Genomic DNA, 22,261 nt, shown 5'->3' with positions numbered 1-22,261 from the left:
GTCCAGAATCAGCCCCCAACTCCATGCGCTGCAGCGATTCGATCTAACCCAGCGCGGCGGTTTGGCGAGATTTGCCAGCTGAAAGACACTGAGGTCAGAGGTCAGCACAGTGGGACTTGAGCTTGAGGCCCAGCTTCAGTGGCTTTTACAGCTAGCTGCTGGACCGCCCCGTCAGATCTCGCTTGCGTGGTATCCCCACCAAATCGTTTGGCGTCCTCGGATGTGTTCCATCCGCTTGCACTTGCCCCTCCCGAGTAAAAAAGATAGCTTCTTCAATTGGGTTCTGGATGTCACGTCAACCCTGGCTGAGAAACCAAACAGGGAAGTTCTTTCCAGATGTCAATCGCATCATGTCTACAAGAATTGACCGTTCGACGTTTACGGTCTATCATTCGTTTGGGCTATCGGATCTATCTCCGCACCTGTGTACGTGAATCCAACTGAAGGAGGATTGCTAACCAAACCCCTAGTGGCATGTTCTCAGCTCGTTCCTGACGAGTTGACTAGCCTCGAATACTCAGGTCCAAGGCTCGTAGTCCATATCCATATCATCTTCATCCTCATCCTCATCTTCTAATACGAAAGACATGGAGTCGTCCGCGTCGGAGTCTTCTGGATCGCAGCTTTGAAGGTCGTCGTCGTCATCGTCATCATCGCTAGCTGGCGGAACGTATGCACAATCGTCCGCATCATCATCACCCTTGTGCTCTTCTTCATCGGCAACACTTGCCGGAGCGTCTGCTTCTTCGGCATCATTCACTGGGGCATCGTCTTCTTGGGGATCGCTTGCTGGAGCGTCTTCTCGGGCATCTTCCACTGGAGCGTCTTCCTCTTCCTTTTGCTCCTCTTCCCACTCCCACTCCGCGTCTTTCTCGGTGTCGTCAGGCAAACGCAGATTGAACATGGTGGCCAGACCTCGGATGGTGGGGAAGCTGGCCAAGACGTCGCGGCACGGCAGCTGAGCGTACATTTCGATGACCTCGGGCCACTGCAGCTCGATGAGGTCGCGGAAGGACTTGTTCAGCTCCAGCAGAGTAGCAAAGGGTATGCATAGTACCTGCGCCGGAATGCTTTGGTACGGAACATTGTCCCAGTCTGGATCCTCCTCATCCGCACTCGTCGGGTTCTGGTCGTCCCCGTCCACGCTATGATGACAGGTACCATACCCAGAACCGCTCAGGGTGGGTGTGCCGATATCGAACGTCAAGCTCAATTCAGACACCAGGTCGTGTTCAGTGGACATTGGAGAGACTCCGGGAGACGCCCATTGCTCGTGGCCCAGCGGATCCATGCTTGCCCCTTGGTCCTCGCCGGCGTAGCTCACATCAATGCCTTCGTCGAAAAGGAAGGGCTCTCCATACCAAGGTGGAGGTCCATAGCTCTGCACAATCGGCTGGGGATAGTCGACCGCGGCGAAGGGCTCGCGAGGTCGGTGAGGCTCTTCATCTTGCTCTGGCTCTTGCTCTGGCTCCGTCGGCGGAAGGAAAGGGCCTCCATGCGGCCAGACGTAGTCCGGTGCAACCGGGGTCACGGGCGCACTCATGCTCATGTCAGCATACGCTTCCACGAGGCCCATCTCCCAAGTGGAAGGATCAATAGGCTGCTGGACGTCCTGTGGGGTTTCATCGTGCAGTAGAAAGACCTCCATATCCGGGCACGGTGCAATGGGCAATTGCGTCTCCATGTCCTCGAGACCCGACATGTCGCAACTGTCGAGGCTCATATCGTAGGTCTCTTGGCCTGTGACGGCATTCATGCAATGTTTCTTGCAGTTTCTATCGCACTCTCCAACGGTATCTGTGTCGAGCATGCTGATTTCCTCGTTGGTCGTGGGAACAACGTCCTTGGTTGCGTTTTCCGGTTGCATCGTGTCGTATAGATCGTAAGTAGGGAGTAGCTGTTCCCCAAATATCAATAGGATCTTTGGTTTTGTGCCGTTTTGACACCCAATGCCAGCTCACGATCGTAGCATATGTTTATAAGCGAACGAGGACGCTGTCCCCTTGGCGTTTTGAGGACCGCCCACAATGCGATTGTGAAGAACAAGTGCTTTCTTGCCACGTTTTCCGTCTTCTTTCGCCGATTTTCATTCAAAACAAAACAAAGAGTATGTGTAGAGTGAGAGCTCCGCGTCACCTTGGAAAGCTTTATATGTGTTGTGCTGTAGGGTGGCGATCTCTCTATTCACTACATACAGGGCAGGAAGCCTTGCACTATCGTGGCTCCCTCACGGCCATGAAAACAGGCATGTCTCATATGTGCCTATCGCTACATTGATCGGATCGTCACGGAAATGTGACCATAGTGCCTTTGGACCGACACGGATCCATCGCCCTCATCACAGCCCCTGTCGCCCCAGGAAGTCAAACATCAGCCCAAACGCCTTGGGCGCAATGAGATGAAGATTCAAGTTATGTCTGTCATTTCAAATAATTAGCTTTCCTCGTGCCAAATGAATCAAGGAAGAAGATGAAGAACTGATCAATGAAGGCTCACCCAGCTGGTAGATCCTCCACGGTCTCAACCACCCTAGCACCCGTCAAGTTTCCCCGTATCTCATCCAGCTGTCCGGCGCAGTTACCACCGCAAGCAGAAACATCATATCGCCCCTGGACGATCTGCACGGGCGCCGTGATGTCCCTGTACGTGATACTAGTCGCCAGCAGCGACGGCAGCTCCCCCGCCGCGAACGGCTCGCTCCCGCGCTCATGCGTCCACGCCGCGACCCGCCGCTCGTAGTCCCCTCGTGGTAGTAGACGTACGCGTCCGCGTACCGGTCGGCGGTCGTCAGGTAGCCCGGGTCCAGCGCGCCCCAGCGGCGGGGCCGCCGGTCGCGGGCCACGCGCAGGCCGGCCCCCGCGAGGAACGGGCCGAAGTGCGAGAAGCCGCCCGCGAACCCGGTGAGGAGCACGGCGTCGACCGAGTTGCGGCTTTGGTTTGACGCGGCGGCCGCGGCGGAGAGGTAGGCGCCGTAGCTGTGGCCTAGGAGGACGACCTTGTGGGCGGGTAGGGGGCTGGCCGCGTTATTGCGTACGTGCTCTACTAAGGCGTTGAGGACGGCGACTTGGACTTGGAACTGGGCGTCCGTTAGGGGGTCAATCCTAGGGGTTTGTTTTAGTTAGAGCGACTGTCCGAAGAGGTGGCGGATGCTACGGGATGGTCCTGTCTGTCCAATTCTCACCTCGAGGAAGAACCCACGCCTATCCGATCATAGCTCAGAACCGAGTAACCGGCCTTGACCGCGGCTTTGACGAAGTCGTACCTCTCCGAGCCGGGAAAGTCGGGTTGCCAGTACCTGATGCCTGGGTCAGCATTCCTTTCCATCTTACTTTCAATTCGCAGACGACGGACAGCTTGGACTCGAGGATCCCGTGCGTGAGGATCAACGTCGTCGACCCGTTCCCGCAGAAGGTCCCTCCCACGCTGTACGTGCTCCTCACCGGGCCTGCCGTGGTGCCCGTAATAGGGAGCGGGAAAGTGGCCTGGCCAAAGTCCCGCCGCGTGAGGTTGAAGGTGAGCGCGGCGGCGTCCCAGTCGTCGTTGATCTCGGTGCTAATGAGGAACCGAGGGACTTCGACGGTGATGGGTATGCTGATCTCCCGGCAGTCGTTGGGCTGCCTTGTGACAAGGTGGCTCTTGTCTGGTAGCGCAGTGACAAGCAGTCCAATGCAGCTTAGACTCAACAGCGATCGGAATAACATGATTTCAATATGGAAAACGATGGTATTGAGACTTCGGATAGACTAACTGGGGATAAATACCAATACATCTGAGCCGTAATTTCTTTGCATCCTAGATGATCTTATATATCTTCATCATGTGGCACTTGATGCAATACTAGCAACTCCTTCCGGATATGTAAGCAACTCGCATACAATGCAGGCATACCAGTGTAAGATGCTAGTTCACGTTGCTTACACAGAAACTTGCATAGTTGACTCTGCATCCTTCAGCTTATAGGTGTAGGGCCACCAGTGAAAAGGTCCCCTATTCGCCAAGAATGTAAGAAGGCCCCCCTTTTATCCGTATCGGGAAAGGGGACTCAGCAGGGATTGGCAACGTGCACCGGGGAATCATTCAGCCTATCATTTTGCTGACATATGCAACGAACTCATCACTCGATGTGCTTCTGTTGCTTTCAGGGATATTGTTTTGGGATAGTTGGTATGCGGATAACAGTGGGAGTGGAAAATGAAGTGGGTACAAGCTTCTTTAGAGTGACGGAAATGGAGTACTTCGCGACATCGTTACAATCTACTATACACAGGCGTGACAACAGTATAGCCCAATAATCAACCAAAGAGACAAGGGTGGAAGTAATAAAGATGCTAAAGACATATCATTAATGCCCCGTCATGAGCCGCCGGAGCTCATCTGCATACAGCCCCTTGTACTTCAGGATCTCGCGATCCGCATTCTCCGCCGGAGCCGTCGACGCCGTGTTGCTGCCCCGGTGGCCGGCCGCGAGGCAGTGCCACTCGTCCTCGACGAGCCGGACGACGTCGAGCACGGCGTCGAACCCGCGCGCGCGCATGACGGCGTAGAGGAGCGGGTGGCAGTCGCGGTAGACCTTGCGCGCGAGCCGCAGCTCGGGCGCGACGGCGTTGTGTCGGTCCCGGTAGCCGCTGCCGCAGGAGTGGATGTAGCGGCTCACGAGCCCGGTCTGGATCTCGAAGCGCGCGAGCCCGGGGGCCGCGTCCCGCAGCAGCGCCGCGGCCGGCAGGTTCGTGCTCGTGTGCGAGCGCGTGTCGACCCACTTGCGGATGGCGACGCGGCGCAGCAGCGCGACGCGCGCCGGGCTGAGCTGCATGAGGAAGGCCGCGAGCGCGAAGCCGTCCTGGGCGACGAAGCGCTGGCCGTACAGCAGCGGCGCGGCCTCGGCGTGGACGGCCTGGCAGGTCGCCAGCAGGGCCGGCGTGAGGCGGTAGTCGCCGTAGCGGTCCCACTGGTCGGCCGTGGGCCCGTCGGCCGCTTGGGTGCGCCAGCTGTGGTACTTCGTGGAGGGCCTGAAGGGGTTGCGGTGCTTGGCGATGCGGCGGTGCGATTTGCCCTTGGCTTCCAGGTGGACTGCCCCCCGGCTGTCCGTCAGAACCATGGAGTAGATGATGTTCCTCAGCTCTGCGGGAAGGGACTGGAATGGAAACGGCTTCTGCTGCTTCTTGGGCTTGACGGTACGCTTCCGTTTCTAGAAGGAGCGTTAGTCCAAGTAGAGAAATTGGCAATCGTAGGCAATCGGCTCACCTTGTGAGGCTTGCCAAACTCGCCGTCATCGTCCTCTTCTGCTTGCTGTTCTTCCGTCTCAGCATCACAGAGGAAATCATCGTCCAAGTCAGTCTCTACATAGGACACAGCAGCGCGCTTTCTCTTGGAGCACCGCACTGCCGGAGAAGTCTGGCTTTGAACCTTGACGGCTGGAGACGACATGGTGGATGGTCTTGCTAGTTATGTGCCAACTGGGTTGCAACGGCCGACAGCGGGGTATTTGTAGATGATGCCGCGTAGGTGGTCTGTCGAGATTGAAGCGAATTCGTTTGAGCCTCAATGCTGAATAGTATAATGCCTACAAAATGATTTTTACGCCCCGAACTAGAGGCGAAATGACGTGCTTTAATATACTCGTAGGTTGCTCCATTCCATGGCCCCCAGCGGTGTTGCTGCCTGGCTTCTGCCTGCTGTTGGTGCAAGGCCCCATTCAGCTGCCTCCGTGTTAGTGCCCCACTAACCGCCTTCGACCTCTCCTTTTGAGCAAATTTGAGGGTTTAAGCCAAAAGACTAACATAAAAACCACTGCTGTACATTTCTCTCTAATTTGCTCCAAGGCACTTAAGCCAAAACTCAACACCGACACCCAATCAATGCTATAGTCCGCTCCACCTCACTACTGAACCCCTCAATTCACATACCTTCCCGCTCATACAAGTATGGAGGAGCGTTTTCATCATGCCACCGCGTCGGCGCAGTCACCCCCCCAACTCTCCTAAGTTGGGCCAGCCCTCACGGACACAGTTTTGGGGGTCTGAATGGAGAAGCTCCTGGAAAGCATTGCCCGCAAGCGTCCGCCCGTGATGGTCAAATGTGGGTTGCCGCAAAACCCTTGTCGCCAACGCAACATGTGGTGTAACAGCAGCGGCCTATTGTTGGCCACCCAAACGGTTGAATGACTTCTGCCTAACCCCGCCGTCCCCCAAGTATTCCAGTTTCCAAACAAAACTTCCAATTTCAATTCGACATTCGCATTTGAGTGCCTGGCGGTTGCGATGGAGGCCGAGCTTAAAGTGTTTCGCGGTCGGTTCACCACCATCCAGACCGGTCTCGTCGGTGAGGTTGATCGAGGAATCAAATTGATTGGGGTAAGGCCCATTTGACCCCGATTTCAGAAGTCTCCATCTCGTGCTACCCATAACACCATTAACATGTTCGGAAACAGGAGCTGCTGACCAGACTTGACTCTACAAAGCTGGAACTGCACCAAACGAAGCTTGATCTTGAGAGTGAAAGCTAGGCGCGACGACGCCTGCAACAGGAGAAGAAAGAATGGAAGGCGCGAGAGGAAAGACGGCCCTTCGTGGCTGCGCTGATAGACGCCGATGCCGACGTCTATATGGTAGGTGTTGCCCGCGCCAAGTAGTCTTCCTCAAACAAGAAACCCGGCGATGATAACTACTAATGTTGTCTCAAGTTTGATGAGGAGATGTTCAAAAAGGGCGAGAAAGGCGGCGTAGAGGCCGCCGATGCGCTTCTGGCGGCTGTGCAGAGTTACGCGAAGGAGACGCTCGGCTTTTCGGCCGAGACCAACATCGTCGTGAAGGCGTTTGCGAACATGAACGGCCTCCGGGAGGCGCTGCAGCGTCGAGGAACGCCGTGCGACATGGGCCAGCTGCGGGCGTTCACCAGCGGCTTCAACAACCGTCAAGCGCTGTTCGACTTTGTCGATGTCGGCTCCGGCAAGGAGCGCGCGGATTCCAAGATTCGTGGTAAGATTTCTCAACCTCCCCTATTCCAGCCTTCGTTTTACCGTCGCCTGTTGTGTCAATTTCTGAACATGAAATAACATAAACTGACACTGCACCATCTGACCAGAAAACATCAGCTTTTTCGTCGACAGCTTCCAGTGCAAGCATCTCATGTTGGCATGTGGACATGATACCGGATATGCCCCGTTTCTGGGGCAGTTTGTTGCTAATAAGCAAATTGCCGATCGTATCACTCTGATTAAGGGGAGAAGCCAATTACCGGCGGAAATACAAAAGCTGGGGCTCAAGACGACACAGTTCGACGGCGTCTTCAAGGGGCTCGCTCCAATGGTGACGGGGACAGTGTGGGGACGCATCACGGCCGCCGCCCCGAAACCAGCAGCGCATCTTGCTCAAGACAAGAGGCACTCGAGCGATGTGCAGCCGGGGATCGCGAAGACGCCCTCCGGCTACGCTAACCCCGCTGCGCAGTCCTCGAGACTGGGGCCGGTCATACGCGATCAGAACGGACGGCGTGTGGACAGGGCACTGCAGGTGGACCAGACCGCCGTCGAACGACTTAGGAAAGGGGGTTGTGTTACTGGCTCTACCTCCGTGGGGAATGTGTTACGCAGTGCGGGCGCAACCATGTGCACCGCCCGCTGGAGGACGATGAGTTTGATGCGCTGTGGTGGTTGGCGCGGCATGCGCGCTGTTTTGCGAACCGGAAAGCGGACCGGTCCGGTATTAACGATTGTACGGATGCGAAATGTGTGTACGGGCACCAAGGTGTCTCTTGATCTCTTCCGAGAAGGCGTTTGGGGATGGAGGGCCAGTACAAACGGTCGATGGCGGCTGGGATTTCACTACCCTTGGGTTCGTGGAGCCCCTAACTAACTACCTATCCGGAGATTGTTGGAGACTCAGGTAACAATTAGTGTAAAAGGATATGTCCCTTCAAGATACTAAAGAAGCAATAGAAACGAAAGCAATGCCTTTATTTAAAGCTACACCGGCCATATAAAAGAAAATGTCCCCTTTATTCAAATGAACAAAGCTATTATCCAAAATGATATATATTTTCAGAGCCGTATTACATAATGGTGCCAAATATATTGTCTGTACTATAGAGTATTTCTCGACATTAATTATTCGACGCAAGCTTACTGGTAGCCCAAGCCCCTGAACAATCTATAACCAACATCACAGCCAAGAAGAAGGAAAAAGCCCATCATGCCTGAGTACTGGATCAGTGATGCGGTGCGCAACCGCGACCGCCCCATCCTTACCAAGGAGCAGCGTGAGAAGATTTCCCTCGACTGGCGCACCAGCTTGCCGGAATTCTTGCTCGAGGAACTGGCGAAGATCGCCCACGCCGACCATATCGACTACATGGAGCGCGACAGCGCGATCGAGCTGATGCTGGTGGTCGAAGACATAGCCGAGACGGCCCACGAGGCCGACATCCGCGAGATCTTCGAGCAGTTCGGCCCCGTCGCGCGCATGTGGTTCCCCACGGACCCGGAGACCGGCCGGTGCATGGGGGTTGCGAACGTCACGTTTGCGGAGCGGACGGGCGCGACCAACGCGTGCCGGCAGATGAACGGCTACAGCTACGAGGGCCGCAGCATGAGCGTGCGGTTCGCCATGTGGATAGACGTCGACTACCTCCAGCCCGACGCCGGGTTCCCGGTCGAGTACCCCACCGCGCACGAGCTCCGGGTCCGGCGCCCCGCGCTGCGGGCGAGCGTCGCGATGCGGGAGATGGCGGAGGACGCGACGTACGCGACCGTCGTCCTGACCACTTCGTGGCCGCTGGACGACAAGTGGAAGGCCGAGCTGGAGACCTTGAAGAACTGGGCGCCCGGCGACGAGGAGGGCTCGCGCGTCCAGTTGGCGTATGCTACTTCCTACGAGGAGGAGGAAGAAGAAGAAGAAGAAGAACAAATCAGATCCACCACCCCCAAACCCCAAACCACCGAACCCGAGCCCAGCGTCCTCCGCTCCCTCCTCCCCGCCCTCACCTTCGACCAGCGCGAGCGCCTCGCCGCCCGCTGGGTCGACGACCTCCAGCCCGACCTGCTCTACTGGCTCTCCCACGCCGCGAACCTCGATGTCCCCGAGCCGCCCAAGCCCGCAAACCACCGCCCGACGCTGCTGCACGTCACCAACGTCGCCCTGCTGCAGCCCGCGGCGGTCCGCGACCTGTTCGCGGCCTTCGGCGCCCTCACGCACTTCGCCATGCCCGCGGACTCCGAACGGGGCGGCGGCCTGCCCCACTGCTACGCCTACGTCGCCTTCGCGGACTGGACCGCGGCCGTCGCGGCGTGTCGGGGGCTCGACGGGCACGGGGACGGGCATTCCCTCATGCGCGTCGCGTTCGTGCACGGCCCCGCCGGGCTGCTGGTCGAGTTCCGCGACGGCGACGGCGAGCTGGTTGTGCGGGAGCCGCCGCTGCGGGCCACGGTCGAGCTGCGGGGGGCGGCGACCGTCGCGACGTACGCCACCGTCGTCGTCGGGACGTCGTGGGGGCTCACGGCGGAGAGGAGGCGGGGGCTCGAGGAGGCGAAGAGGTGGGTGCTCGGTGCGGAATTGAATGATCGGGTTGTGCTCGCGTATGAGACGTGCGAGCCGCCTAGCCAGTAGTTGACGCGCGGGGGGGGCAGCCCGTGAGGTGAGAGAAAGCCCAGGAGCCGTGTTATATCTACCGTGGTAAGTAGCGTATAGGGGCTGATACAGCCATAGGGATTGATAGTAGGCTCTACGAAGCATGAGCAAACGAAATAACAAGGTAAGTCAATAAATACACCTGTAAATGATAACACGAGCAGAGAAATTTGCATACGAAATAAGTGACTGGGACAGACCTGCTCCTGAATATGAGACAATATAAGCAACCAGGAGAACGAAGTAAGGAGGCCTAATTATCATGCATGTGTGTGTGAGTGTCATATTAGTATATGACCACCCTGATCCGTAATACTAAACTACAAAAGAGTGCCCCTTCAAGGGGGCGTATACGAGACCCATAATAGGGGTGGGCGACTCAATTATCGGATCTTCAACTCCAGAAATATAGTGACCCAGGTTCTCGAGGCGATGGGGCTGCGTTTCCGCTTAGTCTATGAGGACGACAAGGACAACATGCTGTTAACAGTCCTCTTCAACATCCAGATATAGCTCATGAAACGGACAAGTAGTATTCGCCGTGCGGCCTGCCCGCGCGCCGACCCCTGACAACCAGGGGTAAAACCCTCGTCCATCCGCGTGACGGCCGCTTTGCGCAGGACTCGGATTTGCGCAAGCGGCACCATAACACCCAAGACCCTATTCTGACGATTCCGGCTTGGCCTGCTGTTTCTTGCTCGTGCGCTTCGCCTCCATCTTCTTCATTGCTTGCGTCTCTACCCAAAGCCCGAATAGTCCTGCCGTTGCGCCAGCACATATACGTCCTGCATTTGCGAAGGCCCGTTCTGGGTACGATTTTGGCGGTGTGGGTGTGGGTGTTGGTTTTGGTTCCTTTCCTTTTCTGACTTGAAATTCAGCGAGTCCGAAGAGTTTGATAGACAAGAAATGCCCTGGTCGTGTGGCGGTTCGGGCGAATACCCTGCCGTGCACGGCGGCGAACAAGAGTCTCATGGGAAGCATGCGGGGTAAAGCTCGTAGGGAAGAAGGCCGGGTTGGGTGAGGTAGCGGGCGTCGAATGGGAAATGCAGGCTATATGTCTACGCACCCGACGCAAGCAAACAGCACCCCCTATCTCCCTTTGCGCCCCTGGAGCGCCACATATTGCTTCTCGTTGCAGCGTGGCTGGTCGCTGCTGGCCCTACACACGGCTATGCATTGTACCCCAGCGATCTGGTCCTCCAATGACGATACGGGCTTCTGTCACAACTCAGCAGCAAGTTATATCACTCCCCCGTTGCCCTCTACGTTGTCAGGTTACCTTCAATGCCACATCTGCTCAATGCAATCAGCCACTCTGGGGGAAGGGCACAAGGCAAGGGGAAGCTAGCGGCGTGTGGCTTCGTCCAAGGAGCCGGAATCGCAGCTTCGCAAAAGCCGGTAGCGTCGAGCAAGCACTATAATTTAACCTAGAAGCTAGTGACGGAAGCGGCAGGAATCGTCAGGCACGCCGAAGTCTATTATACCGGAACTCGTGTTCGCCATGCATAGTTGTATGACGTAGGTCTCAGAAATAAGGAAGGCAGGTTTCAGGTTATTGCTGCAAGGTAGGTAGTGTGCGCCATGTAGGTTACGTAGTAGACGCAGCGGCAGTGGCAGCAGTGGTAGTGGTAGTGGTAGTGTGTAGCTGTGGTTAGGTATTTATTTACCTAACTGGAGGTTAGTTGGTGGTGGGGTCCAAGCTTTCACCCGTCAGCCGTGCTACCGTACAGTAAGTAACCTAGTACCTTTACCTTGCCCAAAGCCAATTGATCGCCGCCAATTCCCCAGCCACGGGTTTAAAAGAAAAAAAGAGGGCCGGCCTCGGGGGAGGGAAGTGGGAGGAAAATGGAAAAAAAAATGGAAAAATGGGGGGGGAACGAGCTTTTTTGACGGGCAGCAAACAGACAGAGAGGCCTCTGGGGCCAGGGCTGCAGACGGGCGGCCGATAACACGACAGACAGGCGATCCGACTGGTCATGTTCTATCGGCAATCAATACGAGACTGGGTACGGAGTGGTCTGGGTAGATGCCAATGCCAATGCCATGCATCCTGCAAGAGATGGGCATTAGCTTGATCAGGATCAGAGGAAATCGGCGGGCTGGGAGGACAAGGCAGGCAAAGCAGGGTGGAGACGGGCAGATTGGGCGAGAGATCTGCCGCAGCTCGAACTTGGTTGATCTGGTCCGTCGCCTTCTGCCTTGCCCGACTTTGGGCCTGCTTGGTCTGGTGTTTGCTGCTGGTTGCTGGGGGGTGCTTGGTGCTTGGTGCTTGGATCCCCAGCCGCCGCCTATTCAGACCCGACCCCAACCTCCCGTTTAGACGGCCTTTCGTATTTCACACCCCCCCGAAGGCGATCTCCCGCCGCTTACGAGAATCTTCTCTCTCTTTCATTTTCCCATTTCCCTCTTATCTTGACTTGAACGGACTTGAACTTGAAACTCACCAACCCTAGACCTAATTGGAAATAATTACATACTTACTCTTGTTTATATCCGTACTGCGGAACGGAATCGGAATTGCTGCTACATACATACACACACAACACAGCCAGACTCAATTGGGGAGCCCCTGCAGCTCACAGAGTCACCACTCACACAGACTCCCTCTCACGCCTCACGCCTCACGCCTCACGCTCCTCCCGGAAACCCACCTTTTGTTCCTGGGCCTGGCCTTGGCCTGGACTGTTTCCATTTTCCAACAACTCATCCCACTTTCGGCTGTGCTGCCAGCTCACACCAGAAAGCACCCCACCAAAGCACCTGCATCCAGTGCCTACACCGCGCACGCACGCCGCCCGCCCGCATCCGTACCTACACACACACCACCACACCACATTCCAATAAGTACAGGGCCCTTTCTTTCCCGCCGCCCCCATGAGCGTCGCGGTCCAGTACCCTTTCCCAGGGATGCACTCGCCCACCACCGCCTCCTCCAAGCCCGTCCTCCCGCCCTCCTACCACTCCCCCGCGACTTCGAGAAGCTCGCGGCCATGCAAGCCCAGGTCCAACCCCCCTACAGCAACGGCGGCCGGCCCAGCACCTCCAGCAAGTTCGACAGCCACGACGACTTTTACGACTTTTTAGATAGCAACCGCGGCGGCAGCGGCGGCCCGCCTCAAGCAAACAATCCCGCGGCTATGCAACAACAGGGCGGAAGCCCCAACATGCAACGCGGCCCCGTCCCCATCAGCGGCCCAGACCAGAGCCGCCCGCCCGTCACCCGCGGCGCCGGCGGTGCCCAGATGCGCTCGCGGCCCCCTCCTACGGCAGCGGCAGCCGGTCCGAGGAGATGCTCGTGGACAAGCACCGCGAGCAGCGCGAGCGCGAGCGCCGCCAGCAGCAGCAGCGCGAGGCCCAACTGCAGCAGCAGCAATTGGCCCTGCAACAGCAACAGCAGCAAGGCGGCGGCCCTGCGGCGGCCCGCAAGCCGGTAGGCGGCCCTCGCTCCCCCAACGGCGACTCCCCCAGCGCCGCCTGGCGAGCCGGCAGCGGCGCCCACCCCCAATCCCAACAACAACAACAGTCCTCGTCCCAAAACGCCCGCCCCACCTCCTCCGACTCCGCCTCCAGCACCGAAAACCAAGCCCGCCCCCTGGCCCGCACCAACACCGCCGCCGGCGCGGCCCTGGGCGCCGCCATCCAGCGGCTCAAGTCGCCGAGCGTCATGGACTGCGTGCTGTCGCCCCTGGAGAGCAAGGTGACGGAGTACCTCGGCTTCATGACGGCGGAAGAGGACGACATCGCGCGCCTCGACAAAGAGATCGCCCAGCTCCAGGCCCGCAAGGCCGAGGCCGAGGCCCGCCACGCCGAGTTCAAGGCCAAGCACGACGACTACCGCCGCCAGTACGCCGACGTCGAGCGCGCGCTGCGGGGGGACGCGCCGCCCCTGCCGGGGATGCGGCACGCGGCCACGGCGACGACGAACAACCCCATCGTCAGCAACGGACCCCCGACGACGCGGGAGCTGCAGCAGCAGCAGGCGGCGGCGCAGGCGGCACAGGCAGCGCAAGGAGGCATGGGCCGGCCCTCGGTGCATAACCCGCAGCACGACAGCCGCCACATGGACGACGACGACATGGACGAGGACGACTACGACGACGAGGACGAGTACCAGCAGCGCCGCCCCGCCTCCCGCCGCATCATGAGCCAGCAGTCCTTCGGCCGCTCCTCACAGCAGGGCAAGAAGAGCCGGTTCCGATTCAGCCTGTTCGGCGGCGATAAATGAGTCTAGCCGTGGGCCGTGGTGTGGTAGCAATGAATGAAACGAGGTCACACAGGGAGAGAGACGAAAGAGGTGAGAACGAAAGAGATGAGGACTCGAAATGAATGAACGAAACGCTTAATTCTTTTTTTGGCCGCCTTTTTGGTTTCATTTCGATTTTAATCTAAGTGGGCGGCGGGGGTTGGTTGGGTCTCGCTTCGTCCATGATTGTATTTGCCACTTCTTCTTCTGTTTCATGTTACACTCAAAAGAAGATAATGAACCAACAAACACACACTTGGCCGGCAACGAAACGAAAAGTGCAGATAGACGAAAACCGTGGCCTTACCTACTACCTACGAGATACATACAGGGGAGCAGAAGGAGAGGAGACCCTGGAGGAGTTGGGTTTACCGGCGTTTACTTGATGCATCACTGCGATGGTGATAATAATGAATCAAGTTTTGACATGTCACGATGAGATATTTATGATTCAAGACTGGAATGTTTGTGTGTGTGTGTTGTGTGATTTGTGATTTCGTCTCTTCATGCAATCTTGCGACAATGATTCTTTGGCACTCTATATGCAACATAGTATGCCACCAACACCAATTACATATCAGTCTTCCGAGAATTCCAAAGCGAGAGTCGTAAAGGTTACCGAGAAACCAAGTCATTCAATCCGACATCCCATGTTCCATCGCGCTCTGGAATGCCAAAGTGGGGGGGGTATCGCAGCATTCCTAAGCCAGACACAACACGTTTGGCCAGGGCTCGGCTCCACTGCGCGAGGCAGTATAAAGAGAGTCCAGGCCGCCTCCGGATCAGATCCAAAGCACTCGCTTAAGTCCACCCAAGCAGTTCCAAAGTGTTACGCGCCTCGGGAACCGACATGGCCTGGACACCGAGTTGACGCACCTGGGTCCCGCGGCGAAGCCTTTGCAGACCGAGAGAAACCTTCCAGCCCTCCTCCTCACCGAGGACGAACAGGTATCTCTTGCCCTCTTGATCTCGGATGGTGGCGCGCAGGATGTGGAGCCCTTGCTGTCGAAACTCGCCCGACTGGCGCGAGTACATCGAAGCACCATCCCCGTGCGGGCACATACGGCAATCGTTCTTACAAGTGCGCAGCATGTCCGTGAGGAACATATCGGCCTCATCGCCCGTAAGGACCTTGGGTAGGCCGCGATCCATACGCGCACGTTGTTTGCCTTTGGGTACAGGGGGAGGAGCAGCCACGGGTGGGGCGAAATCGCGCGAGGAGCACCATACCTCCATAAGCTTGAGCGTCCAGGCCTTGACGTCCCACTCTCGTTGCGGGACACCTCGGACATCGTCGTCGATGAACAGTCCTTCGGTGGTTATCCGCAGGATCAGGCCATCCGTCACGGTACCTTGCCCAGAGAACAGCTGGGATGCGGGTGTCTTGGCGAACTGGTTCATGAAACAGTAAACGGCCTTGATCATGATCTTATCCGGGTCCTTGGTCGAGTACGCGCCACGTTCTGACGGTGGGGCTGAGGTGCGTGAGGTTGATTGTGAGAATGCGTAAGATGATTCCGTGAAGACGGTTTCGCCCGATCTCCGTCGGTTATGTTGCTTGGGCGTATCATAGGGGCGGAAAGAGTATTCGCTCCCGTCACCTTCGGTCGGCGTCGGCGTCTGACCTGTAGGAGCTGGCGGTGCGCGCTTCACAGAGCTGGGAGCGGGGCTGGGAACGGCAGGAGAAGCCGGCTGCGAATATGATGGTGGTGGCACCGAAGGCGTTCGCTGCGTAGGCGGTGGCACCGACGGGGGCCTGCCGTTTGGCCAAGGGTTGGTTCTCTCGCCGACTGAAGAGAAGGCATACGTGCTCTTCCGGATAGTCTCGGCCTGGGCTTTCTTCTCGGCCTCCTCCCTCGCAGTCTTCTCGGCCGCCTCCTTCACCCGCTTCTCGGCTGCTTCCTTGGCTTGCTTCTCGGCCAGCTCCTTGGCTTGTCTCGCGAGCAGCTCCTTGGCGTGTTTCTCGGCCAGCTCCTTGGCTCGCTTGTCGGCTTCTTCCCTGATTCGTTTCTCGGTCGCCTCCTTGGCTAGCTTTTCAGCCTCCTCCCTGGCTCGTTGCTCGGCCGCCTCCTTGATTCGTCGCACGGCTGTCTCCTGAAGCCGCTGTGTTTCTCTCTCCAAGGCCTCCTTTTCAAGCTTCTCGCGAAGCGCCCTCTCGCGCTCGAGTCGTTCGCGCAACTCCCGCTCCCGAGCCTCGCGCAAGCGTGCTTCTCGCTGCACTTTGTCCTTGATGGCTTTCTCCTTCTCGCGTTGCAGCCTCTCCTTCTCTTCCTTCTCCTTCTGTTCTTGTTCACGCTGCGCCTTGGCCTTGGCCTCTGCTTCTGCCTTCTCTCTAGCTGCCTTGGCCTCCGCCTCCGCCTTCTCTCTCGCAGCCTTCGCCTCTGCTTCGGCCTTTGCTTTCGCCACCTTAGCTGCGGCTTCGGCCTTCTCCCTGGCCGCACGAGCTTCGGCCTCGGCCTTTTCCTTCGCGGCCTTCTCCCGTTTTGCTTTCTCCCTAGCTTCAGCTTCCGCCTTCTCCCTGGCCGCACGAGCTTCGGCCTCGGCCTTTTCCTTCGCGGCCTTCTCCCGTTTTGCTTTCTCCCTAGCCTCAGCTTCCGCCTTCTCTTTCGCGGCTTGTTCTCGCTTCGCTCTTTCTCTGGCTTCAACTTCGGCCTTCTCTTTCGCGGCTTGCTCCCGCTTCGCCCTTTCCCGGGCCTCCTTCTCACGGAGCTCTCGGAGCCGCTTCGCTTTTTCTTCTTGTCGTTTTCGCTCCTCCTCTCTGGCTTTTCGCTCCTCCTCTTTTCGCCGCGTCTCTTCTCGAGCCTTCTCCCACGCGTTCTTGTGCCCGTCGGACTGGGGTTTGGGTTCGTCGGGCTTGGGCTCCTCGGGTTTGGGCGCCTCGGGTTTGGGCGCCTCGGGTTTAGGCGCGTCGTCCTGTTGTGGTTCCTCAGCTTGAGGACGTTCTTGCCAGGAGTTCTTGGGATTCTCACCTCCGTGAGATCCGGGTGGTGGTCCCGAGTGCGATGATGACGATCGGTGGCCGTGCGGAGGGGGTGGTGGAGGTGCACCATTGGGCATAGGACCCGCACCGGCTCCAGTGTAGGAACCAGCACCTGGACCAGTATGCCAATCGCTGCCGCCTCCTCCAAAGCCAGGCGCGGGGGCGTTACCATTCTGCGTTCTTCCCAGCACCCACGCCCCAACGCCGACTCCAATGGTCAGCAACATCATACCCATCTGGCCCATGCCTTGGAAATTGCTCCACCACGTCTTGAAAGCCGGTGCCAAGCTCTGGAAGATGACGACCGTCACCAGAGCAGAAGCAAACCCAGCGGCGAAGCTGTTGACATTGGGCGCCAGGGATGGCAGGTACAAGAAGCCGGAGCCGGACGAGTGGGGAGGTATGATGAAGATGTCGTATTTCCCCGGGGGTAGATTGGCACTACCTGCGCCGGGGCTCGTGGTTCGGGGGTTGGAGCCGTGAGGCGGCGGAGGCGGTGGAGGGCCGTCCATCTTGCCGGAAGACTACCGGCAGTCGTCGGGTTCAGAAACAGAGAGAGGTCGAATAGGAAGGGTTATGTGCGCGGGAAGGCAGCGGAGCGCAACGCAATGCTCTAATTACAGAAGACGCAGGGTGGGAGTGTCGAGGGGTATCTTGAATCGGCCATCAGGGTTTGTCGTAACGTCGTGAGCTTGAGACTGATGTACTGGGAAAGAAAAGAAGAGATCAGCTGCTTGTCCAAGTTTTGAGGTCCGAAAAAGCCGCGGGGAACTGCCAACGGAGGAGGGAAGAGGAGTTTTTCTTCCCCCAGTTGTCGACAGGAAGCAAGAAGCCGAGGCCACCTATTTCGACATGGGCAGGGGAAGTTTCAGTGGGCAGGGGTAGGAGAGTTGATCATGTCCTGGCTTGCACTTGTCAAACCTGGATGAGGTCACAGGCCAGAGCCACCGAGCCACGCACGTAACTTACCGGGTTGCGAGGAATCTGGGAAGTGGAAGTGGAAGTCTTGACGGCGATCCAACGGCAAAGAAAGCCCAACGCCCAACGAAGCAGAATGCAAATGCGAATGCGACGATGCAAAGGGAAGTATACAAGAAGTGTTGCCGTTGTTCTTCTAGCAGTCAATCTCTGATGCGTGAAGAGAAACAAACAGAAAGAACGGTGAGGTCGGCATGGCGAGCTCAACGAACAAAATTGCGGTGTCGAAGCGAAATGGAGTCGGTTCGGTCGTTGTTATGGAGTCGCTTGGTTTTGCTGGGGGCCGCTTCTGTTTACTTCGTTTGCTGCGAGGCAGCGAGGGACAGGCAGACACCAGCAAAGAAAAAATTAAAAAAAATATCCAGCGGCGGGGAGGGGGGTGGGTGTTGACACTGGGAGCGGGCCAGCCAGTGACAGTTGCAGCGCAGCCCGTCCACGCCCTCGAATTGGTTCACTCTTGGGCCGCTAGGACAGTCTGCCCCACCCACACCACCGTGGCTGCTCCCGCTTCACAGCCTACAGGCTACAGGCTACAGGCTACAGCACAGTTCAGCCAGAGCTTCAGCTGCATGGTGGCCACAGCCGTCCAGGCCATGTGGTTTCTAAGAAACGGTTTGGATGGCAAAGGCAGATGCACCAAAGTTGGAAAGAATCACAGCAACAACGATCATCTTAGAGAATGTGTTTGACATCTTTTCCGGGGCTTCATCCCATCCCCAAGACTAACACTGCAAGTAACAAGCGTTGTGGGTGTTATTGGATGGCTGGTGTCGTATGGAAAACGGGCACCTCGGATTCATTGGTCTGCTTCCATGCATAGAACGCTTGGTGAAAGCAAAACACCTTTTGCTTTTCACTCTTCCCCAGGGAAACACATTGACTTGTCGCCGACGGGACAGATTGGCCCTCCCTCCCTCGCTCCCCTCCGGGCCTGGATCCCGTCGAGTTTGACCTCCCGCATACAAGTATGGGGGAAGGGAAGGGTGGTTGCAGTTGCATCGCTCCGCAAAGCGCAATTCACTATCACCCGCCGTTATTGAGTGACCCGCGCACACAAAAAGAGCACACACACACAAACGCAAAGTTTGGGACGCGTCTGGGTCGTCGTAGGCAGGGCGAATCCCAATGGACCACGACGGTAGTTCGGGCTTTGTTGTTCGACAGCAAGCAACAATGATCAATGGTGACACCCGTCCAATGGTTACGAAATTGGCACAATCTCTGCTTCGTTACAGGCCACGCCGCTATCACACCGGTCCGCACCACCACCCAAAGGCACAGCTAGCGAGTCGCGGAAAAGTGGTAGCCTCCGGGGGGATACGAACGAGGGGGCAGCACCAGCCACCAGCAGCAAACATGTGTTGCTGGCTTCTTCGGAGTCCTTCCTTCGCTGTTATCATCCCTCGTCTGAGCCACTTGCCTAGAATGCTTACGGGATGATCTGTCGAGTCCAGCTGTGTCCCAAGGCCCCCAAGGCCCCAGCAACTGGCGCTAAGGATTCGCTAGTGCCGCATAGCCCACAGATTGGACGAGCCGGCGCTCAATCGCAGAAATGGCGATCAGTTTTTAGCTTGTTCATCACTTGCCCGCGCGAGAACATGTGTGCGAACGCATCGGCCGTTTCTTGGGTGCGAACGATGAATATCCGCCGGGCGTGTCGATGATGAGACTGCTCCCCTGTTCTCTCTGTTCTCTGTGTACTGCTGGCTTGCAGCGATTGGGCTCCAAGGGCTGGATGCGTTGGCGCAACCGTTGACCGTCCACCTGTTCTCGACAGGGATCTTCCTCATTCGTGCGACAGAGGTTCGTTCGCTTTGGTTGCTCCGGCAACGCGCCACCAGAGAAGAGGACACTGCACATGAGAACAAAAAAAAACGAAGTGACGTAGCAGCAAGCCCCCTTTCTTCACGTGCCTCGTGGCTGAGCGCAAACATTCATCCCTTTCTTTGGAGATGCGACAACGATACATGTAGACAAGCCACGTTTGACGATGCTCAGCACGAGGCCAACTGCCAGCAATACCCCGAATAAAGGCTTTCGCTTCATTTGGTTAGAGATAATTGAAAGAAAGAATAAAAAACTATAACAAAGATGGAAACATCCTCCTTATCTGGCGGCGCAAATTATACAAGGGACTTGTTTTGCTTCTCAGCGAGAACATGGCCATTGTGTTTGGAATCCCTGCTTAAAGACATCGCGAGTGACAACAATACACATGTTATGTGTGGTATGGGTATATGTATACACTACTTGGGATGGAGAACATTCGAGTTGTACAGCACCGATCCATCTGTCCTACCCAATATTCGAGCTGTTCTCAATCTCACACCACCTCGCAACCTCCATTTCCTATCAGACTGCCAGCCATGAGTATCTCCTTCCTTCTCCTGACCGAGCCGGCCGGGGAGTCGCATACTAAGCACAGCGATATTCATTCTCTGGCCAAAGTCAAGGAGTCAGCACGCAGTTTTCTGGAGCATTGCCTTGTCCGGCGATCAAACACCACGAGGACGTTCGGCTGCGACGAGTACAGCGACGAGAACATGGCCCCCATCAAAGAAGCCACCCGGGATTGGGATGTCGTGATCGAAGACGGCATCTCGTCGGACACCCAGTGGGCTCAGCTCCTGCAAGATCGTACTCAAGAACTGACACAGCAGAAGTTGGCAAATACCCCAGTGATAGTGCGTGTTTATTTCAGCAGGCCGGGTGGTGGAGTTTGGCCAGGTAAGAACAACACTACTGATCACAACGATAGTGTGAATTCTAGTTAGGATTCTCTTCCTGGCAGTCACCTAATACCCCTATCCCTTATGTCTATACCGGCTGCCCACGGTTGTCGCAACCCTGAAAAGCCTCTTCCAACACAGGCAAAATTCCTTGGTCGTAATGTTTCCTATGTCACATAGACACTAGATATTTTATAGAACCAGTAGCAGTAAAGCTGCAGCTGGTGTAATAGATCCATAGAGGCCTATCAATTTCCAGAAACTATTCTCTGGATTCTCTTACATGAGAAAAGTGCTGTGATATATTGACTAGGAAGTTCCGTTGCTTTCCTTACTCGCCTATTGACACAAAGGATCTGGAATCGTGCCTGAACAAGGAGCTCCTTTACCGATAAATCAAGACTATTTAATAAATCAGCATTGTACCTAGCCTGAGTCACTGATGCTGGGAGACCTGGACATCACGTAATAGTAGTAAGGCTAGGCATCCACAAAGAACCAGGGATACCAAACCCCTTATTCCCTTAGACCAGGACTCAAAGCCGCACAAACCAGAAAACGAACCGGATACACCAGAGGCATCATGCCTCAAAGACAACAGCAACACCCCGGGCCGTCGTTCCAAGCCCAACTAGAAAGAAAGGAACGCAGGCGATCCTACGTCTACCGCCACCAAGCCACCATATCCTTCTTCTTCACCCTAGCCGCCCTCGTCCAATCCCTGGGCGCCCTGATCTACCTCGCGGTATGCCGGTGCTACCCCGTCCCCCACGCGCCCTTCCTGGCCGGCAACATTATCTACGTCGTCCTCTGGTGCGTCTACGTCCCGTTCTGGCTCTGGAGCTGCCGCCACGCCGCCTACGCGCGTCGCGAGCCGTCCCCGCAGCGGTGGTGGCGGCTGTACAACCCCTCCGACGAGCCCGTGGAACAGCAGCCGAGGAGGACGAGGGAGCGAGGGCCGGTGGGCGGTCATGTGGACCCCCACGTGCCCGGGGAGACGCATGCGATGGTGGTGAGACATCCGGAGCCCGCGGACCTGGAGCGCGGTATCCAGGATTGGGGACTGGCCGTGCCCAAGGCCAAACATGAGTAAGCCGGGGAGTAGCGAGCAGGGGAAGCGGGGGGGGGACTGATACCCCCTTTTTCCCGTCCCCCGCGTAGTTCCAACTGGAACGACCCACGAGTTCGCGGTGGCCAGTTCTGGGCCCAGTTCCATTGCGCTTTCTTTTCCTTCTCCATCATGGGATGTGCATCTGGCCCGCTGCTGGCTCCAGCCAAGCATGAGCGGGGGGGAGAGAGACAATGCCGATAAGGATAGAGGGTTCCGTAACAGGCAATATTTTGGACGTTCCTTACTTAGTTGCTTGGCTATCGTGATCTGAGGCAGGAATGCTGTATCACGTCTTAGGGGTAAGTTTAGTTATCCTTGTCGAGTACCAAAGTTAGTTATCGCTCTGGTCACAGTCGAAAATAAGAGGTATTGCTCTTCCGCCACCTGTATCGCGGCCACTAAACGATAATTCTTTACCTGACAGGGGTGACAAAACATCTGCCTGCAACGTAGTAAAATAGTCACCCCTTGACGGGATACTGGAACCACCCATCGTGCCATCTTTCTGTACATATCAATACAATGAGTCACCACTGTAAACCCTAATGACCTAGCTCGAGTCGCGTTTCGATCCCTCCCTCTGGGGACACGTTTTTCTTC

The 22,261-nt window shown here is 56.9% G+C and overlaps 9 protein-coding genes across 9 annotated transcripts; 5 read left to right on the top strand and 4 right to left on the bottom strand.

Moving 5' to 3' along the window:
* Positions 1–517: 517 nt before the first annotated feature.
* PG986_014662 (uncharacterized protein) lies at positions 518–1,867 on the bottom strand (the record flags this gene model as incomplete). Its single annotated transcript, XM_066850884.1, has 1 exon — positions 518–1,867. One exon carries the CDS (start codon positions 1,865–1,867, stop codon positions 518–520), a length of 1,350 nt encoding a protein of 449 aa, XP_066693122.1.
* A 471-nt stretch (positions 1,868–2,338) lies between these two features.
* Positions 2,339–3,701, bottom strand: PG986_014661 (alpha/beta-hydrolase; the record flags this gene model as incomplete). Its single annotated transcript, XM_066850883.1, has 5 exons — positions 2,339–2,417; positions 2,497–2,732; positions 2,759–3,101; positions 3,182–3,295; positions 3,352–3,701. 5 exons carry the CDS (start codon positions 3,699–3,701, stop codon positions 2,339–2,341), a joined length of 1,122 nt encoding a protein of 373 aa, XP_066693121.1.
* A 641-nt stretch (positions 3,702–4,342) lies between these two features.
* Positions 4,343–5,424, bottom strand: PG986_014660 (uncharacterized protein; the record flags this gene model as incomplete). Its single annotated transcript, XM_066850882.1, has 2 exons — positions 4,343–5,185; positions 5,242–5,424. The coding sequence occupies 2 exons, from the start codon at positions 5,422–5,424 to the stop codon at positions 4,343–4,345; spliced, it is 1,026 nt and encodes a 341-aa protein (XP_066693120.1).
* Positions 5,425–6,257: 833 nt separating this feature from the next.
* On the top strand, positions 6,258–7,850 carry PG986_014659 (uncharacterized protein; the record flags this gene model as incomplete). Its single annotated transcript, XM_066850881.1, has 4 exons — positions 6,258–6,350; positions 6,503–6,604; positions 6,680–6,974; positions 7,081–7,850. 4 exons carry the CDS (start codon positions 6,258–6,260, stop codon positions 7,848–7,850), a joined length of 1,260 nt encoding a protein of 419 aa, XP_066693119.1.
* Positions 7,851–8,186: 336 nt separating this feature from the next.
* PG986_014658 (uncharacterized protein) lies at positions 8,187–9,599 on the top strand (the record flags this gene model as incomplete). The annotated part of the gene is made up of 1 exon (XM_066850880.1): positions 8,187–9,599. The coding sequence occupies one exon, from the start codon at positions 8,187–8,189 to the stop codon at positions 9,597–9,599; it is 1,413 nt and encodes a 470-aa protein (XP_066693118.1).
* A 2,895-nt stretch (positions 9,600–12,494) lies between these two features.
* PG986_014657 (uncharacterized protein) lies at positions 12,495–13,845 on the top strand (the record flags this gene model as incomplete). Its single annotated transcript, XM_066850879.1, has 2 exons — positions 12,495–12,669; positions 12,770–13,845. The coding sequence occupies 2 exons, from the start codon at positions 12,495–12,497 to the stop codon at positions 13,843–13,845; spliced, it is 1,251 nt and encodes a 416-aa protein (XP_066693117.1).
* An 819-nt stretch (positions 13,846–14,664) lies between these two features.
* PG986_014656 (uncharacterized protein) lies at positions 14,665–17,355 on the bottom strand (the record flags this gene model as incomplete). The annotated part of the gene is made up of 1 exon (XM_066850878.1): positions 14,665–17,355. One exon carries the CDS (start codon positions 17,353–17,355, stop codon positions 14,665–14,667), a length of 2,691 nt encoding a protein of 896 aa, XP_066693116.1.
* A 2,832-nt stretch (positions 17,356–20,187) lies between these two features.
* PG986_014655 (uncharacterized protein) lies at positions 20,188–20,595 on the top strand (the record flags this gene model as incomplete). Its single annotated transcript, XM_066850877.1, has 1 exon — positions 20,188–20,595. One exon carries the CDS (start codon positions 20,188–20,190, stop codon positions 20,593–20,595), a length of 408 nt encoding a protein of 135 aa, XP_066693115.1.
* A 538-nt stretch (positions 20,596–21,133) lies between these two features.
* On the top strand, positions 21,134–21,643 carry PG986_014654 (uncharacterized protein; the record flags this gene model as incomplete). The annotated part of the gene is made up of 1 exon (XM_066850876.1): positions 21,134–21,643. The coding sequence occupies one exon, from the start codon at positions 21,134–21,136 to the stop codon at positions 21,641–21,643; it is 510 nt and encodes a 169-aa protein (XP_066693114.1).
* Between the last annotated feature and the right edge of the window lie 618 nt (positions 21,644–22,261).

The sequence above is a fragment of the Apiospora aurea genome (genome assembly GCF_038362705.1).
Source record: "Apiospora aurea strain CBS 24483 chromosome Unknown utg000010l_segment0_segment0, whole genome shotgun sequence".
NCBI classification, from domain to species: Eukaryota; Fungi; Ascomycota; class Sordariomycetes; order Amphisphaeriales; family Apiosporaceae; genus Apiospora; species Apiospora aurea.
Note: the sequence above shows the minus strand (reverse complement) of the source record. Positions and strands in the feature narration are given on the sequence as shown.